Source organism: Diplotaxodon limnothrissa, linkage group LG6 (assembly GCF_057381915.1).
Source record: "Diplotaxodon limnothrissa isolate DT_005_m linkage group LG6, D_limnothrissa_male_GT1.1, whole genome shotgun sequence".
NCBI classification, from domain to species: Eukaryota; Metazoa; Chordata; class Actinopteri; order Cichliformes; family Cichlidae; genus Diplotaxodon; species Diplotaxodon limnothrissa.
In genome coordinates, this window is record NC_140601.1 from 28,509,900 (window position 1) to 28,530,325 (window position 20,426).

General features: G+C 38.6%; 2 protein-coding genes across 2 annotated transcripts; both read right to left on the minus strand.

Annotated features, from left to right (window-relative positions):
* Positions 1-4,573: 4,573 nt before the first annotated feature.
* sumo2a (small ubiquitin like modifier 2a) lies at positions 4,574-9,096 on the minus strand. Its single transcript, XM_085354952.1, has 4 exons — positions 9,044-9,096; positions 8,023-8,154; positions 6,625-6,696; positions 4,574-5,057 (listed from the first exon to the last, which is right to left on the minus strand). The coding sequence occupies exons 1-4, from the start codon at positions 9,062-9,064 to the stop codon at positions 4,992-4,994; spliced, it is 291 nt and encodes a 96-aa protein (XP_085211078.1). The 5' UTR covers positions 9,065-9,096; the 3' UTR covers positions 4,574-4,991.
* Positions 9,097-10,863: 1,767 nt separating this feature from the next.
* Positions 10,864-19,967, minus strand: gga3a (golgi associated, gamma adaptin ear containing, ARF binding protein 3a). Its single transcript, XM_085354951.1, has 17 exons — positions 19,919-19,967; positions 19,196-19,280; positions 18,966-19,041; positions 18,750-18,848; positions 18,535-18,658; positions 18,272-18,375; positions 16,646-16,726; positions 16,352-16,489; positions 15,969-16,050; positions 15,652-15,774; positions 14,983-15,195; positions 14,301-14,374; positions 13,776-14,221; positions 13,003-13,202; positions 12,056-12,225; positions 11,818-11,928; positions 10,864-11,614 (listed from the first exon to the last, which is right to left on the minus strand). The coding sequence occupies exons 1-17, from the start codon at positions 19,953-19,955 to the stop codon at positions 11,504-11,506; spliced, it is 2,274 nt and encodes a 757-aa protein (XP_085211077.1). The 5' UTR covers positions 19,956-19,967; the 3' UTR covers positions 10,864-11,503.
* Positions 19,968-20,426: the final 459 nt, after the last annotated feature.

Here is a 20,426-nt window from a genome sequence, read left to right on the forward strand (position 1 = left end):
TTTTGCACAAGATGTCGTACAGTATGTTAAGCCTATCAGTATGCAACCAAACTACACTCTCATAAGCAGTATTTCACCACCTCATCACTATCCACCCTAGCTGGTGGCTCCCAGTCAACCTGCTTCCAGTCTGAGAGGACCAGTGTAGAACTAAACGACGAAAGAGATCTCACTTCCGGCTGTTGTTTCAAAATAAAATAAGACAACTGTGGGGGAAAAAAGGGCTGCGATTCTGTGGTTCAATTAGCTCACGTGAAACTGTATGTTAGTGTGCTTAGGGATATAAATTTTGCAGCTGAGGAGTTGCCCTTTGCTATCTAACCATTAACAAAAATGACACCTTGAATTTAAGTGTGAAGCCAATTTTCATATTTCCGGTTTTCTCTGATTAGAGCTGGACCGTATGTATATTTTGAATTTGTGGATTAGAGAAAATCCAAATCCAAAATATCTTCAAATTTGCGCACCGATTTCTTGTTTTTTAAAGTCATTTAAGATGTATGCTGTAAAATATTTCCACCATGGACAAAGAGCAGTACAAAGAAGTCCGAGGATGCGTTAACAGCATGCTGACTGTTCACTTATACATAATTTCTTCTGGGATTAATAAGTATTCTGATTCTGATTCTAAAAGCCCCAAACTACCATGATCATGCTCATGGTGAGTGTATGTAAACTTTTCACTACAAGTGCACTTCTCCAAATTTTAAGGGATGTATAACAAAATGTCCCTAAATGAGGAAATGAAGCATGACAGGAGGTGACACACAATAAGATAAATTCAAATTCAACACCATACGAAAAACATCTCATACAAAAGATGGATATTAAACTTACTCAGAGCTATTGAAGTGTGAGTCACTCTATCTCCCTAAACAGGACCCAGTAACCATTACAGTGGCAGACATCCTAGCACTGTACAGCACTAGGCCCTGACATGATTCACACCTACTCCCTAAAGAAGTTAACTGCATTTCATGAGCATCTTGCAGCATAAATGAACCAGCTGTTAATGGATGAAACACCCAGAATGATTAACTGAAGGCCAGACATTCCTGAAGCCCAAGGATCCCAGAAGGGATTGGCCCCATCCATCTACCAACCAGTAACCTGCTTCAGCAAAAAATGGAAGTTCCTGTCAGGCATCATAGGAGCTAAGATTAAGGTTCAAGGTTCATTATTTGCCATATGTGCATAAATCAGCAGTCAAGGCACATTGGAATTCTTTTGCTCTCTCAGTCATACTAAGCATGCTTGAAAAAAATAGGCAAAAATAAATTCAATTCAATTCAATTCAATTTTATTTATATAGCGCCAAATCACAACATAAGTCGCCTCAAGGCGCTTCATAGATACAGAGAAAAACCCAACAATCATATGACCCCCTATGAGCAAGCACTTTGGCAACAGTGGAAAGGAAAAACTCCCTTTTAACAGGAAGAAACCTCCGGCAGAACCAGGCTCAGGGAGGGGTGGCCATCTGCTGCGACCGGTTGGGGTGAGAGAAGGAAGACAGGATAAAAGACATGCTGTGGAAGAGAGACAGAGATTAATAACAGGTATGATTCAATGCAGAGAGGTCTGTTAACACATAGTGAGTCAGAAAGGTGACTGGAAAGGAAAAACTCAATGCATCATGGGAATCCCCCGGCAGCCTATGTCTATTGCAGCATAACTAAGGGAGGATTCAGGGTCACCTGGTCCAGCCCTAACTATATGCTTTAGCAAAAAGGAAAGTTTTAAGCCTAATCTTAAAAGTAGAGATAGTGTCTGTCTCCCGAATCCAAACTGGAAGCTGGTTCCACAGAAGAGGGGCCTGAAAACTGAAGGCTCTCCCTCCCATTCTACTTTTAAATACTCTAGGAACAACAAGTAGGCCTGCAGAGCGAGAGCGAAGTGCTCTAATAGGGTGATATGGTACTACAAGGTCATTAAGATAAGATGGGGCCTGATTATTTAAGACCTTGTATGTGAGGAGCAGGATTTTGAATTCAATTCTGGATTTAACAGGAAGCCAATGAAGGGAAGCCAAAACAGGAGAAATATGCTCTCTCTTTCTAGTCCCTGTCAGGACTCTTGCTGCAGCATTTTGGATTAGCTGAAGGCTTTTCAGTGAGTTTTTTGGACATCCTGATAATAATGAATTACAGTAGTCCAGCCTGGAAGTAATAAATAAATGAAATAGTTTTTCAGCGTCACTCTGAGACAGGATATTTCTAATTTTAGAGATGTTGCGCAAATGGAAGAACGCAGTCTTATATATTTGTTTAATATGTGCATTGAAGGACATAAACAAGACAACACAAAACTAATATAAATTGTAAATTATAAAGTATACCCCCTTTACAAGAGGGCTGTACCCTGACTCATGCCCACCTTGATAAACCGTAGGATGGTGGTCTCATCAGCGTATTTAATGACAAAGATGTTATCCTGGGTGGAGACACAGTCATTCATATACAGGGTGGAGAGTTTGGGGCTGAGGCAACAGCCCGCCGAGGACCCTGTGCTGACTGTAAGCGCAGCAGACGCTCGTCCTCCCATTCTCACCACCTGTGGTCCATCTGTCAGGAAATCCAGAATCCAGTTGGGAGTTGGGACGCCAAGGTATGTCAGCTTCTTGGTCAGCTTGCCCGGACGCATGGTATTGAAAGCAGAACTGGAGTACAATAAAAGCATCCTGCTCTACATTCTGCTACTCTTCAGATGTTGCAGAGTGTGGTGTAAGGCTATTGCTATTGTGTCATCCACTGATCGATTGGGACAGCAAGAAAACTGGAGCGGATGGACAGTGTCCGGGACCATGTGGTTGATATGTGTGAGAACCAGTTTTTCTAGGCACTTTATGGCAACTGGTGTGAGTGCCACTGGCCTGAAGTCATTTAGGGTGGATATGTCCAGTCTTTTGGGGGCTGGTATGACTGTGGAGGATTTGAAAATGCATGGGACTAAAGCCTGGGATAATGACAGGTTGAAGACATCAGCAAACTTCTTCTCTTAACTAACTGAAGCCTTTCATTGAACTACCAAAAAACACTAATTGGTACTCTCTTTCTAACCAGACACGTGGCAGCACTTGTGCTATAATTTTGTTTGTATTTAACAAAATAAAAATGTAGAGATAAGTGTACACATTAGTTTTTGACTGCTAGTGAAATTTGTTTTCTTTACAAATAACTTTCACTGAACTAACACACCCAAACTCTCAACATGTTTGTACTCTCTGCTCATAATGTCTTCATATTAAATAAGTTTCTGCTTTTTAAAGAGCTTACTTGAACATTGCACTCAACAAAAAACATATACTTCCTAACAAAAAAAGGAACTTCAAGGGCCAAACTGCAAAATTGAATTTCTTCTTGTCAACATACTGGCTGCAAGCATCCCATGGGCTGCAAATTTGAGACCCCTGTTCCAGATGAATAGGCGTAGGACTCAATACATGGGCCCAGAAAGGAATTGAGAGAAAAAACAGAGAAAAAACACCATGCTGCCGGAACATTGGTCAGTCTGGCCTCAAAAGTGACTACTCTGCACAAGAGTAGTTAGAATTACAATTACAAGAAAGCCTATGACACAATGAGTCACAAATGGACATGAACAATCAAAGGGACCCTGAGAACAACACTAGAGGCCGTCTAGTGCAAAAGTACAATTGCAGGATTTACCAAGACCTGAACCCTCTCAGCCATATCATTCTTAAGACTGGCTCCAGATACAGACAACAGAATGGAGCAAACGTTAACCACCTCCTCTACATGGATGACCTCAAGCTGTATGCCAGCCACGAATGAGACATCAATTCCCGAGTAAGATCAACAGCATCATCATCGGAATGCCATTCGGACTGGTTAAGTGCAGTCAGATGGTAAATAAAGAGAAGGAACATAGTGAGAAGCAAAAGGACTATTATTAGAAAGCAAGATTGAATATATTGAGGACAGTACTTTAGAATCCCCCAGCAAACTGGAGCCATAGAGACCCGTGGGAAACTATGAAATACCTGCAGTAAGGCCAGTTCTGACAAGTCAGCTGAATGGAAAGAACAAGATTTGCGTCCAGCAGACTGTAGGGATGACAAAGATCTATGTTCAGAAAAGTGTAGTGTAGTCTAGGAACAGCAAAGACGCTGCGCAAGACTCAAACTCCAAGGCATCTGGTAGAGGGACTAAGCTTGAAGAATAAAGACAATAGCAGGGCAAGTGGGGACATGCATATGCACACACAGCTCATTACGTCATTCAAGAGATCATTATCTAGACACTGATTACTTTTGAAAACTGACTACATATCCACTGTATTTTATTGGCTATGGAATAATGGATAATTATATATTTGGCTGCTTAAAGTGCTTACATCATAACCACACATGAAAACTGCTATCTGATGATTATAATTTGAAGACGTGTCAGCATTTCCTCTTATTGCATGGAAACAAATAACTGAGGACATTCAAACCTACAATTTTAAATGACTGCAGCAGTACCTGCAAACAGTTTTCAGATGTGACGAAAACACACATACACACAGATTTGTAAAAAAAAAAAGAAGAAAAAAAAAAAAAAGACTCATTTTATTCCAACAATACATTTTTATAATAACAACAGATGTCAGTGAATTTAAAACACCGGGTTACATCAATCAAACCTCCATCTTTAATCAAAGCCTTGGTAAGTATAAAAGCAAAAGCAGGACCAAGCGTTCTCTTCTGAAATTAAAAAACAAACAAACAAAAACAGTTTCTCATTTCTTCGGCACATTAGACTGACTGCAGCCTACTTATTGTCTGCACTGCGCTGTTCAGACATGTTAACATGTCACGTAACATGGCAGTGTGATCAAACTCAACACTAACTGTGCTGCCTTTGAGTATTTTGTGTAAATATTCCACTGGATCGTATCAACACTGGTCATGAGCATTTGAAGACTGGGTATAACAAAGATGTTCAGGGATGAAAGGGGGAGGTAGGGATGTTCATAGGAAACAGTCTTTAAAGAGGAGAGCCTCCAGTTTGCTGTTGGAACACGTCGATTGTATCTTCATCCTCCATTTCTAGCTGCAAAAGAAAAAGACAAGAAAACTTTTTAAATATTAGAAGGAAGTACAAATGCTTTAAAAGGTGGCCGAAGCCACCGTGATGCAACCCACTGGTATGTTAAAAGACTTGACAAACAAGTTATTACTCAGTGAGCTGCAGTATGAACCACAGATCTTACTTCTTTCTGAATGGACTCGATGTTTGTTTCCCAAGCCCAAAAACTCATCAAGAAAGTGTTCAACGAGGTCACAGAGGGAGGAAGCCAGGGGCCATTTTCCCACAATCAAAAGTTTTTCAACAAAAGGATTGCTCGCCCTCTAGTGGCCATTAAAATATAAGACACATCCATGTTGACTACACTTTTTTAAGACTTGAGGCCTGTACTATGAAGCAGGATTTGTACCCATCTCACTAACTTCAGGGTTATTTATTGATATATTCTGAAAGCTGTTCACTTCTTGCTGTTCTGGAGAAGGTTATACTCAAGATAAGAGATAAACAGGTAGAAAACTGCCTACTAAGCACTCACTTTTCTGGAAAAGTATCATCACCATTTCTGGAAGATCTCCTCAGATCTCCTCCTAAGAAGGTCCAAAAATATTTAATAGCATCTAAAGTTTTTGTCTTTCCCACCTGCTCTTGGGAAGCAGCTTAATTTCTGCTTTTTTCCCCCACTTGTCAACCGCAAGTTCAGAAGATTATCCTATAAGCATTAATATTCTCCTAAAACATAAGCATATCTAAACATTAACTCAATGAAATAAAAATTGTAATCCATCATCTCGTCCCGTGTTTTAATAACAGACCTGTAATACTTGTGTGTAAACCTACACAGCAGTTACTATTGTGTGCTTAACCTCTTCAATTTTTTAAAAATATCATAGCTTTTAATTTTTGTTGTGTGTGTGCTGTCACTACAAAGTCCATATGCATGATTGGTCATATGTTGTTAATGTCACCCCTTTTATGTGAAGGTGCTTGTAGACAGGCTGTTATGAGAATATAACAATACTTAATGTATCAGTATATTCATGTATCATACCTGATTTATCACCCAGTGTTTTGACTGTTTTCCGCTAAACATCATAGTAAAAACATTATGTTCTGCACTGACATGAAGGGAGTACTGCAAACGCAACAAGGAGTTAGATCTGTTCATCACAGCTCTTATGCAAACTCTATGCTTTTTCTGTATACGACACTAACTAAGTATTATAAACTCTTTCTTGGTCTAGTTGTAGTACAGTTGTAATGCAGAATTACTGCGTCTTTGAGTTTATGAAAGTAAATGGTATATGCTGATAACATATCAGCTGAAATGCAATCTCGGGACTGCAAAAACAAATAAAAAAATCAAACCAAACCAAACCAAAAAAGGGTCGTGTTGGCCTGGCCTGGAATCCCCCAAACAGCTGATTGGTTTGTGAGTACTGCAGCATAATGCAGTGAGTTTACATGTAGTAACTAATATGAAATGTAAGATCCGGAGTAGCAAGAATGTGAGGACCAAGGGTTATTCAGCCGTAGTTCACAATAACAAAAATTGATTCCAAAAGTGCACAAAAACAAGAGCGTGTACACATACCTGAGAAGGTGTGTCTGTTTCATTGATGGGCTGACCGTCAAATCGAAATCGTATTTGCCTCATTGACAGCCCCTGAGTGGAAAAACAAATGTTTACTTTTAAACATCACAAGGCATTTTTGTGACCGCAGGTTTAAAACACTGGCTGTGAAGTGCAATACCTCCAGTTTCAGGAGAACCTTTGTTGTTCCCCATCTCTCACTACTGACCGCTAAACTAAAAAACCTCTTCAAAATTAGATGTAAATAAAGAGGGTGGGATAACAGGAAATTATGTGGTTAAACTTGCTCCAAGACAATAAGAACAGTAACACGCTGACCAAAATTAAATAATACAATATATTACAAAGTTACATATATGAGAAATAGCTCTAACATATACAAATAACACAATTTATAAAGATCTAGAATTTTACAAAGATTAAATATATATGATTGACATTTTACTCTAATCTGCAATCCTTTATTTTCAGTACAGAGGACGTGCAAGAAGGGGTAACTATCACACTGTGTACTGCGCATTAGATGGGGAAGGACTGATGTTGCACACCTATTATGTATAAAGTAGACCTTAGGTGTTTTTTAAGACTCTTAACTTTCAGATAAATTTAAGGTTGTCTGGATTGGGCCAAACCTTTCCTCCGGGTACCATGTGAGTAATGACAAAATTAAAACAAAGATGTGCTTCTATAGGGCCAAAACAAAGTCAAGATGGTGGGGGAGGGGGGCAATACATACAAACAATTGGTCTTCACACAGTTAAAGCAAAGAGCCTTGTTACCATAGCTAACAGAAGTTGATGCGTCATCTGATATTTTTGACCATCTGATATACTTAAACATAATATAAGCATAAATAAATTAAGCCAATTAATAAAAATACTGGTTCAAAACATATGCCTTAGTTTTGAATATTTGCCCTAATGGATGTCAAAATATAGCTTTTTCCCCCCCCCCCTCCATTTCTGATTTGGCAAGAACCATGTATTTTTAAAATGTCAATTTCTTGGTCTCTGGAATAGGGATGACCAATTTTAGAAGACCAGCAATACATTTAACCTCCTAAGACCCAAACTCTTTCATGGCATGCATTTTAAAATTTTCTTTGCTATTTGGGTTGATTGGGACCTGATGAATGTAAAAACAAAGAATTACCAGATTTTTTTTACCTAATTTTTTCTTTCTGAGACAAATGAGATCCACATATGAGGCATTGGTTTTAAATTTTGATAGAACAGTGGCAGTATAATGTCCTCATAAGTGGATATCAGGCCCTTGTAGAGAAAAATTAAGTATTTTCGTCTAGACATTCCAAAATGTGATGTCCACATATGTAGACACCAGGTCCTAGGAGGTTAAAGATACTTATAAGAAACAGTTAAAATTGTGTCCCAGTCTCACCTGCCGTTCACAATAAGCTTTCATCAGTTTGCTGAGAGGAGTGTGCCTTTTGATCTTAAACTGCACCACTGAGCCATCCTGTCCTGCCACCTTCAGGTTGATGTGCTCGTTGTTCTCAGTCTTTACTCCCTCCTAAAGACAAAAAACAAGTTCATAGAAAGTCAGATTATTTAGAAAAAAGGGGGAGGTGTGACTATTTACAAGAAACTGCGCCCGCCATTTCAAATTCCGAGTCATAGGTGTCTTGCATATCTCAGCGATACCTCATTGTCTTCAAACAAAAGTTAATTTCACAATACGTGTGTGGATTTACGTTTTTTTGCTTGTTTTTTAATCCTCCGCGACACCAGCCTGCCTGATGTGCGTAGAGCGGGAGACTAGCGTGGGTACCGAGAGCAATGAGGACTGGATTTACAACTTCAACGTTAGCATTAGCTATAGGCAACTCAAGCAACAATGGCCTTCAATACAACAAGATGCACAGCGGCCTAGCAAGGATTCAAATTATACTACTTGTGCTATTAACAAAACCCTTATCTCTTTACCCAGGCGTATGGCTAGCGATTGAGTACAACGGTACCCTTTTTTAAACTTAAGATTCGTTTACACATTACGGCTTTTGTTGTTTTGTACCGTTTATGTTGTTCTGTTCTGTCTCAGCGTTAACTCGCTTTTCTTGAACTGGTGCTTAATCTAGTCGGATATCGGATAACTACATTTTCCATTACATGTGCATTACTCATAACGATGGCAAAAAATTTAGAGGTGCCGATTAAAAATTATTTTACAGAAAATAGATTTTTTTGAAAATACACCAAATGGATCGAGTCGGTTAGCCACGTTAGCTTATTATGCTAACTTCACCCGTTAGCTTCCTAGCAAATACCGTAAAGTTAGCGCATGTTTGAAGCGGTCTTTGGTGTTATACGATTCGAAATAATTGTACGAACTCCTTTCCATCAGTTTACCGTGTACATTCAACTTTGTATGGGCTCTGATTCATTTAAAGTCCAATCCTCACCTTGGCCTTTCCATCTGCCATGGCTGCTGCTGAGGACTGTCTGCCTGCGTCTCGCCTGTTCTGCTGCGGCTGCGCAGTGTAGCGCGCCACTTTGCGTCGGCCGCAATACAGTGAGCGAAGAGCCCGCGTTTCATTTAACAGCAATATAGTTCATGGCTCCAGTATCGTCAAGTTAATAAAAATGAGTAAGCGACGTTTAGATGCATATAATCTGGGGATACAGGAACTGTATCTCTAGTTCGTACTCACCATCTGGCATTGGAAAATAAATAAATACACCACATGGACTATGTTTGGTTATATTAATGCACTTCACATACAGCAAACAACAGGATAAAGAGCAAAAAAAAAGAATTTTAAGGAGTATATTACTATGATTTTATTAGGCCCTGGGATAGGTTAATGATTGGCAGAAACATTGATTTTCCAGCATTTTATTTTTTCTACAGTGTATAATCTAGGTTCTATTAAAAAAGTAACTTCCCACCAATAAAATATTATATAGTATTACTTTTTCCACTTTAAATGACAGAGTCTTTTAAAACTACTTCAGCTTGAAACATGTTAAGTTGAACTGATTAATTTTTGTTACCTGCAAACACCATCTGAAATGAGCATCCCTAAATAGGCTGTAGTTCCTCTGTGTCCATATACACCACTGAGTGTTTCCCATGGCCACAACTTACAATCAGCAGCGCATAGCTGGTGGCATGGTGTGCAGGTCCCAGGTTCAAACTCAGACTGTTGCAGTCTTTGTGGGAGGCAAACATTTGAAGAATATCAAAATATGGAGATGGACAAAATGCAATACAATACATTTACTGTTATTGAATTAGAAAGCCACACCCTGCATTATAAACTAAGACAAAAGACTTAAAGGTGGACCTCTCTCTCACACATACGATTATCCAACAACATTTATTTCAGTAGCAAAGCAGCCTTGCAGAAAAAAAGAAAAGGCAAAATTTTGCTGCTTGCTTTGAATGGGAAAAAGCAGTACCACCTGGTGGGCAACTATAAAAATAAAAAACTGAAGGAGAGTACTCCAAAATAAAACCTTAACATAACGGAATGAATTAGTCAATGTCAAAAATAAATGTAGGATCAAAAATTGTATTTCAATGACTTTCAATGGGGCAAAATGTGGCAGTTTTGCATACCTTAGACATTTTTCAAGCTAATTTAAGGACCTGAGATAACAATTCTAAAATTGAAAAACATTCAGTTGCATTTACACTGATTTTGAACACTGAAAAAAACAAAAAAAAAAAACAAAAAAAAAAACAGTCATGTTAAAAGGTGTAACATAAATAAAATCCATCCCAGTCTTTATTTATCCATGCACAGAAGTAGTTGTTCAAAAATGCAATGACAAGGTAATTTAACAATATGACAAATAAATAAACTTATAAGAAATATGTAGAGAACCTCCAGCACACATAACTCCAAGAAGATAGAGATAAAGAGGTCACAATTCTGTATGAACATGTAAAGTTACCCAGTGGTTATGCCTTGACCTATGGCCGCCGTTTCTTCTAACAGGAATTAAATTTCCTTGTTAAGCCCATCTCTAGTTTGCTAAATAATGTAACGTTTATAACAAATCTGTATGACTATTTGGTAACATTAAAGACTCTGAAAAGCACACTAACTTGTTAATCTATTAATACAATACTCAAAGTATCTATTAATAAGGGGTATGCAGAATACAGCTGACAACTGCATCACCATACATTACGTTAGGAGTTGTGATAGCTTCCTCACTAACCAAAATAAATACATTCATGACAATAAATACTGAAATACTAAAAAAAACATAAGTGGTGAGTATAAGAGGCTGAGCTGTGATTTCCTGTAAAACCCAGAAGAAGAAAAGTATTCAGTTGTAGTTTTGAGCCAGACTGGAAGTGACCAATTTCCAATCAGCCAATATTGGAGTGATTTTTCAGAAATAGAGGGGCTCTTGTTCGCTTCAGCCTGTCTCAACTGTAAAAATCTTACATAGTCATCAAGAAATCATGTGAAACTCTGATTGCGATCACCTGCTCATACAACCACAGTTTCATAATCATTTCAACCTCTATGCAAGACTGCCGTTTTCAAAAGTGCAACTATTCTCCAATAAAACAGAGACACAAATAGGAACATTAAAATTATATCAAAAGGGTACTAAAAAAATTGAAAGCACGACAATATTTAAAATTCACCAAACAACCACCATTAGCATTCAGACAGTTCATTTTGTTAGTAACTGCATCACACTGACTACCTCTGGTATCGTAATAAAATTACTGTATTTGTGCTACATCAGCAGACCATCTTCAACTCTCTGAAATCCAACAACATTTATCAAATATTGAAACTCTGCCTGAAAGCTTTAATATTTTGCCTTCTTTTGACCATAGCAGAACACTGAAAGCCAAATCGTTCAAGTAGTCTTATAGCGATCAGCCTACAGAGCTATAGAGCTCCCCATTTATCAACAGGTGGAAAATCATTCACCTCCCCCACTTCTGTGAATGGCTGGTCTCCCAGCGTGAATCCCAATTTATATCTCATCCGGACCTTTTCCTGCAAGACATAAAAGCAGAACATTTCAGTTAAGGATCACACTGAGCCATTAACCATTATTTTCTCATATTGATTGACAAGGAAGACAGTAAAAGATGTTTCACTGTGCTTTACTGAATGAACAGCTCAACTGAGTAAGCGCTCTGTCAATAAATAAATGCTTAAATGCATGGACACCAGAAAAGCTCAAGGCTGAGCTTTACCTTGAGAGGATTGGCAAGCAGCATGATCTGAGTGATGGCAGCAGGGGGAAGTATTGGGTTAAAAGAGGCCAGCTCTGTCCCTGAGGGTGGCTGCAGTTTTACTTTCATCGTCTGGAGAATTGGCAGAAGAGACATCCACATACATCAAACACAAGCTGCATCCCACCCAAATTCAATTTTTACTGAAATCTAATCTCATGATGGAGGAACAGTGTTACGTATGCACGTCATGTTTTACCCTGGGCACAGCAGCCTGCAGAACAATGTTCTTCACCGGCTGAGTGGCTGTGTTAAGCATGGACGCCACCATCACCAGCACATCCGGCCTGCCTGGTGGAAAGTCGGTGGCGAAATGCAGCAGAACGCGAACACCATTTTTATCATAAGCTGTCACTGGGCACACTTTACCTAAAAGTGTAGGTAGCGCAAAGAAAAAGAATAAACTGAGATTACTTCATAAACTGATAAGCCAGTACACACGACCCTCAACACAGTCATTTGAGTCAGCTAGAAGAGATTTCTGCTTTCATGCACATCGTTCCTTTCGTGCATGCTGCGATGCTTAATTTCTGACCACAGTGAGAACATAAAACTAACAGTATTAGTACGTTTTTCACTGTCAATTTGTTATTCACTTTTTCACTGTCACCAGTAATGACCATATGTTCATTTTCTCCCATCTAACAATTATGTTTTGACAAAAAAAAACACCTGGAGGTCAGTGAACCATCTGCAGTACGCAGGCACGAATGCGTTCCCAAAATCTCTCAGGTGATTATTCTCTCTACAGGATTTTCTATCGAAGTAGATAGATGGTCAAATAGCAGCCAACATTTCAAATTACTGGTTGGCAAAACAAAAATGTCCTAATAAAAACAAAATACATCTTCACATTTTGAGAACATAAAGCTTTTTTTGAACAGCTTTTACACTGGTCCTTTTCAGTGAAAATCTACTTCAGAAATATATATTTCCAATAGGTTTTAAGCACTTAAAATAGTGTTAAGTGCTTAATAGAGTAAACACCATTTTTCCATCACTGAAAACCTTCAGAAAGACATCAGATGATCTGGTTTGACCTCAAATTAATCTTGTCAAGGACCCTGAGCAAACACTCCAATGGGCTACAAAAACCTTCACTTAGAGATAAACATATAGTCAGTAAAGACCACTTAGTGAACTCACTTGGCTTAATGGTATCAAGAGGGACAAATACATTGGCCAGGGACACCTCTTGTCCTCTACCTGGACTTGACTGGCTCAGGGGTAGAACAGGGGACAGAGAGCGCAACAGAGGGCTGTCATCTGCCTGACTCTTGATAGACAGAGGAGCAGACCATGCATGTATTCCTTCTGATATAATTTGGGTGGATGTGGCTTCAAGACTGAAAGACAAAGAGCAAAGAAAATGTTTGGAAAAAACCCACATTTTTTGTGATTTTGCCTCTGTACACCACCACAGTGGCTTTTAACATTCCACAATCAAAATGTGATGTAAGTGCAGACTGATAAATTGGATTTGGTGAGTTTAACAAAAGTACTACAACTTATACAACGCCCCCTATTTTCAGAGACTCAACTGTAATTGGACAAGTGACTAACAAGTAGTTTCTTGGCCAGATTAAGTCTGTCTCCTCATTTTTTCAATGCAAATTAAACACAAAAGATCTGAAGCGCCGAGCTTGTTGCTATTGACTGGTAATCTCAATCTGAGTCCCAAAGAGAGTTTCTTTCTCTTTCTCTCTCTCTCCTATCCCTCAGTCATGTCTGTAAATACCATAAATAAATACCATCTTTAAAATTGATTAAGAGACACAGTCTTAATGGAATGAAGAGTTTGCACCATATACTGGGTTTCTTTATAAAAAAAAATAAATAAAAAATAAAAATGTGTGAAAGTGTACAGATGGAGTGACCCAGTCTACAGAATTTTACACAACAGCACATGTATTACTCACCTATTATTGTTGCCCAGATCCAGCAAAGTGAGATCTTGCAGGATCTGACCTGGAGAAAGCGATGGAGAGTGGAAGCCCAAAGTCGAAGTTGAAATTAGTTGAGGGGTGATATCAGCGGCTGAGGGAGCAGATGAGGTCAAGCTGAATGACTGAGGAGGAGCAGCTGGAGCCACGGTGGTCAATATAGAACTGAAGGGTTGTGGGGATATGACTGATGTTGTTGAAAGGGATGTTGTTGAAATGGGTGTTGTTGAAAGGGATGTTGTAGAAGCCAGAGGTGTAGAAAAGACAGGGCCAGTGAAGTTTAAGGAAGAAGCTGGTGTATAAGTCTTGGAAGGATTAGCTGGGGCTCCTGTTGTAGAGAGGGCATCCAGAAAGAGAGAAGGCGTAGAAAACACAGGAACTGTGGGTAAAGTGTCAAAAAGATCCAAATCTTGACTGGAATCCTGGAAATCAAGGGAATAAAAACACTTCTAACCAACAAGACAATACTTCAAATGACTTTAAATTAATTCACTTAAATACCTGTGTAGATGGCAACGGATTGCTTGGGTTTCCATGTGTTGATTTATTAAGCTCAGTAATAGGTTCATTGAGGCCTGTAAATAAAAACAATTGTGACAGAATTTGCATCAAAATCTATAAATTCTGATACAATTGTTAAACGGGACCCATTATTTTGATATTTAACTCCAAATTTTCATTGTTGGACCACAGTAGCGCTGCATAACATACAGTTTAGCTTTGTTAAATTTGTACAGGCTCACGGTACAGGCCAAAGTTCATACACTACCTGAAACAAAATAGTTTCCAACTCACTTATCAACCAACTTCCATGAGTGTTTAGAGCAGTCTGATGCCTGAGTTTTTGGCTCATGTATCAGCACTGTGAAAATACAACTATAGAAGAAGGTACTTTTGGCTGCTCCTTTGTTTCCTAAGGGGTCACACGCTTGTGTTGGATTTGATGCAACCTTCCCATTTATCCAGGCTTGGGACCTGCACTAGAAGTACACTAGCTTGGGACCCTAGTCTCAAATCATGAGTCTTAAGATAAATGTGTTAACCACTATATTATGGATGCACTATAGCAACAATACACAGTAACACAAAAAAAGAAAGAAAAGCGTAATAGGTCCTTTTAACATTCAGTTCCAAAATTAAAAAATAAATCAGTGTGATTAATCCACATCATGCTGAATGTTACCTAAAGACAGCAGCTCTTCATCCAGCAGTGACAGTGCTGTGGAGGGTACGTTAACACTCTGGGACGGTGGGTCAGTGGCAGCTGATCCACACAACAGGTCAGCAGGAAATGACTGCGAAGATGCTGGAGGTTGCTGCTCAGATGCAGAGGAGCTCTGGATGTCCAGACCCACCAGATCAATCAAAATCTCTGATTGATTTGTGCTTCCAGTGCCTATCAGATACAGTATGTAAATGCACTCAAAGCAGTAGTACTGTCAGTCTTCACCAATAAAACTTCCCCTAAAAATAATACTGAGACCAAACCTTGCTTGTAAACGGTACACGCCATTCCAATACGCACAAAGGCCATTCACTTAAAAGTGTTATTCCTTTCTCAGGTTAGACAGGATATCCACTCTTAAGATTATCCTTATGTGTACTTACACATTATAATATATTTTAAAAAACATGGTAGTCGGGATTCTCAGCAAAGTCCTGCTTCAAACGCAATAAGCTTTCAGTGTGGCTACGCTAGTGCTGACTGTGCATTAATCGGTTTTGACAGGCACAACACTAAAGTCAATACCACATACACCCCACTGAGAACATGTCACAAACAACCATGCCAAATGGTAGAATAGTTAGGAACTGTTCTCTCTGATTAGAATGACCTACACTTCAAATTTACCTGCACTGACTGACGTTTGTGTTTGGCGTCCTCCAGTCTCTCCATTCATGGTTTGTCCTTCCACAATCTTCTTATATAAATTAATAACCTGAGAGAGGTCATCATTGGCCTGCAAGATGTCTCCTAACATGTGAATTTCAAAATAAATTAGACCAGGGTGAGATTTAATATAACCTTGAGAAGACAAGTGAAGACACTGACAATTTACAAACTGTGAGCAGAATGATTCTGAGTCACCTGGGTCTGATGGGTGAATCACACCCAAGCAAACTGAGCAAGACATTTCAGCAGAATAAACAAATCAAATATTTTATTACCCAAACTACTGTCATTATCCTCGGTCTCAGTAGCAAGCTGAACTACCGTTTGCCTGAGTTTGTCACAATCACCATACAGCTCCTGGAAAACAATGAAAAAGAAATCATTATTTAAAAAGGGACTAAACTACAAAAATAATAACAATAATAATAAAAATAAATAAAATAAGTTTAGAATTTCAAACTAATTCAGAAATTATTCATAGGGGATTATAAATTAAAAAGCCCAGAATTACCTCAAACTGCTTAAGGGTTGTATGGGAAACATTTGGAATTTTCTATTAGTATTTCCAGAAAGGTCAACTAATAATAGACAGATCAATCAATTTGAATTTTAATCTTTTCAAAAAGGTCATTTGAATCTTAGCCAGTAAATAACGAACCCTAATAAGCTCCCTGTCTGCGTCTGTGGAGTCTTCTGGGTTGAAATGTGCAAGCATCTCATTAAGTAGTTTGACGCTGTTGTTCACCGCCTCCAGTGTGCTTTTTTGCTTTGTTGCTTTCTGTGTTCTCACCTCATCCTGAAAAAGAAAAACTACATTTGTTAGTATTTGTTGATCAGACTCTTTATTCCTGAAGTAAGGAGGTAAAATGTATCCAAAAGAGAGCAGCCAGAGGTCCGACTTCATTCATACTCAAATATTACAACAAAAACATTTCATCTGACATTGACACACCTCCTTGACCATGTTCTTGATGAGCCTGTTAGCCTCTTGCAGATCTTCTGGCTTTTTGCTCTTCAGCAGTTCTGATAATCTCTGCAGAGAGATAGGAGAACTATTAGATCAACTGCTGTGAACCCAAAGTAAACACCCACACACCTACCTGTAAACCCAATATATTTGTAGCAACCAATGAGCTAGTTAAGCAGCATCATAAATGTACAAAGTTGGTCTTTATTTCTGTGAAATGCCACAATGAAAATCATGATGCAAGAGTGAGAAAGGATTTCGAAAACCCCCCAAAGAGACAGCCATGAGAGAATCTCTTCGTTTGATCTTTTGGAGTGTTTCGATTTTAAGTATGTAGTGAGAAAATCCAATAATCAAAGTTTCCTATTCAAGCATGAAAACGGCATAGAGGTACTGGCAAGAACAGACTGAAAAGCCATCAGCTGGAATCTGTTAGCTGAGCTGCTGAAGACAAACGGCCAGTATTTCAGGGCTTCAGTTGGGATATCGGCCAAAGCTTGTGAAGTTAATGTCATCAGATAGTAAGTGAAGCATAACAGGCCTTGGGAAAAGAAGCTAGCTCACAGCTGTCACAAAGCAAAGATTATTCAAAATCTGTTCTGAAAGCATTAGACTTTTTTCACTGAACTTTATCCATATCTCTGAAGTGTTTTTAAACGGTTTCTCTGACTGCCCAAGGCTACTCTAACTGTGTTCTGCCTGTAGCTTTGTATTTAAGTGCATATATCAGAATGGTTCTCATGTAACTCTGGCAATTTATGGCCACAGATAATCTCAACTCACGGTTATGCCATACATATTTAATAGTGTTAATTACTGCATTATTCAACGACTCATTTCTTTGACCATTGATCTTCACATCGCACTTTTATTTTGACTAGAAGCTGGAATCAGGAAGTTCTAATTGACAACCAGTGCTTAATTGCCCAATCCATTGGAATCATTAGCCTGTGAGCTTAATCATTTTACCAGTGCTTGCTGTTTTTGCTGTTAATTGCAAAAGAAATGTTAAGTTCAGAACTGCTGCATTTTTGCACACCTGAGTCGCATACAGGTCTTTCTCAGTATAGTTTCTGCAGTGTGGCCATAATATGAAGACCGAGTGGTACTGAAAACCTGCGTAGGCATACTTATTTTCAGCACAGAAAGAAAAGAATATGAATCAATAGGTCAACTGAACTACAAACAAGACCTATAACAACATTAGGATCAGCACAATCTTGTCATTCTTCATCCCTACGCCACACCTTTAAAGTTTCGGGGGTGCATAATGCATAGTTGAGATGCTACTGCGTTGACAAAATGCACCAACATAAATCCAGACATATAAACATCTCTCAGTGTGCAACAAAAGGTGTTTGCAGGGCCACATTTTTTCCATGATGACTCATATAGCCACTGACTCCTAAGCTACCAAATGAGCTCCATCCTGAAATGCACTATTGTACTATTATCTTCTGAGGTATAAGTGATATACCATCTTAAATAATGCCGAATAACCTATAATTAAAAACCTACATCCGTAACAGAGACGGGAGAAGTGAAAACAAGAATTAATTGCAGTTAATGAGAAGCGGCATTCACACAATATCCTAAAATAGTTTCTCTTACTTTGCTCTTCTTCTCATCCTCAAACACAGGATTCTTGGGTCGTGGAGAAGGTGATGGTATTAATGTGGCATCAAGAGGAATTTCTGGGTCAGCTAAAACAATACCTAAAAATAAAAACAGGTAGCTTTGAACTTTGGTAAAGACAGCTTCAGGACTTCATAGCACAATGCACGCTGTGATTTTTGGATTTTACTGTGATCACTTCATAATGTTTAAATTTCACTCAGTATATTTAATCATTTTTGAAGCTGTGTATGTCTCACCCTGTAATTTCAGCATCTGATATGCTTCAGCAATCTTTGTTTCATCTGGCAGAGACACTGTCCAACTATACAGCATCTCTATCACTTTTTTCTTCACTTGTTCTGACACTTTATCTCCCAGGTACTAAAAAAAGATGTAGACGAACTGCTTAATAAAGGAAAACAACAACTCAAAGTATGATGCTGTCTGCAAATGTAAAACATTTGGTACTTACTTTGGGTGAAACCACCTTAATTAATTCATTCAAAAACTTAAATTTCCCAACTTCGTTGTGAAACCTTCGCCCACAATTCTTCATACAAGCTTCAAGAACCTGCAAAAACAAAAACAGGCTCAAAAAATATTCTTTAAAAAAAACAAAAAAAACCCCAAACAAGTATCTTTACTAATATCAGAATGAAAAACACAGTGAAATAAATCCACCACACACCGTTAATGCTTGCATTGCTTCCCATTCCTGTGGTGATTGAATCTTGTATGCCAACAGTCTGACAGATATCTGTGGACTGAAAATATGCCAGAAAGGCAATTCAAACAATGCAATGGAAACTCAATAATGTAAGAAATACAAAGGCTTGTGTGTTTACCACAAGGAGGGGACACACGATTTGATTATGAGTGCAGGGAGAGGCTGGGGTTATTAAATGTACGTGGCCGTACCCTTCTAGCTCCTTATTGATTTGATCACAGAAACTCATAATATACTCCCAGTCTTCCTGCCGGTTTGAAGGGTTAGTGGCTTTGTCTGAAACAAAAAAATATAAAATCTCATGAACATACAACTCTGACAGCTTCTTTGGTGCCTTTGGTTCACCTAAATCCAAGGACAGCCACTGAAGACTACAGATTTGTTTACTACCAAGAATCCAATCAGCCCTCCAGCATCGAGCTCCCTCCATTCCCAGACCACCTTACGAACAATTCAGGCAGTTGTTCAAAATATTCAGCTTAATGTGAATTCACTCTTACTAAACCGCAAGACACTTTACTGATCCTGTTTATGTTTGTCGTTTTCAGACTGTGTTAAACTTCGGTTAAAGCCTAAAGGTGTTTCAGGAAGCAAACGTATAAGTGCATTATGGAGACCCAGTTTAATACAAAACACTCATATCTTTCTAGGCATACCAACTATAACCACCGGAAACGAATAATAATAATAATTCAAAAAGGGTTAATATTTGTCGTGTATCAACCATCAGTTGACAGCAGCTGACCGTGCTAACCTCTTGTGACAACACAGATGAATTAGCATGGTAAATTCCAAGTGCAGTTGTGTCATACGAGTGCAACTAATATTTAGCACAACCAAGTTAACGTAGAGCATACGCGACTACTTCTGTCAGGAATAAATAGCGGGGGGAAAGAGTTTAAATATATACTTACTAAGCCAAGACTCCAATGACTCGCCATAGTCCGCCATATTTGTACAAACAACGCGTGACTTCTGCTGCCTTCACGTGCTTCCGGATAAATGGGACACTGCGCTCCCTGCTTCAAACTGTGTGTATTTGTAAAATCTACATTTCTACCCTACCATCATGTGATGACTTGAAAACATTTTTTTAGACAGTATGCTATTTTAATCTCAGCTTTTTGTGTATTTGTGCGTTTATATGTCTTTTTTTTTTCACAAAAAGCATGCAGCTGAGATCAGAAATTTATGAATGTCGTAACTTTGATTTTCAATTCATTCTTTTGAACTACGCTCCTTTTGCTGTACATTCACTGCAGTGGAGCGACTTTACATTATACACCGTTAATGCCTAAGAAAGAAAAAAAGAACTGGGTGCACAAGTGTGAATTTATTTTAAATTTTTCCTCTATGCAACTTTATACATACTTAGTGTGTGCATTTATACAGGCTTTCTTAAACATTTTAATACGTGGTGCC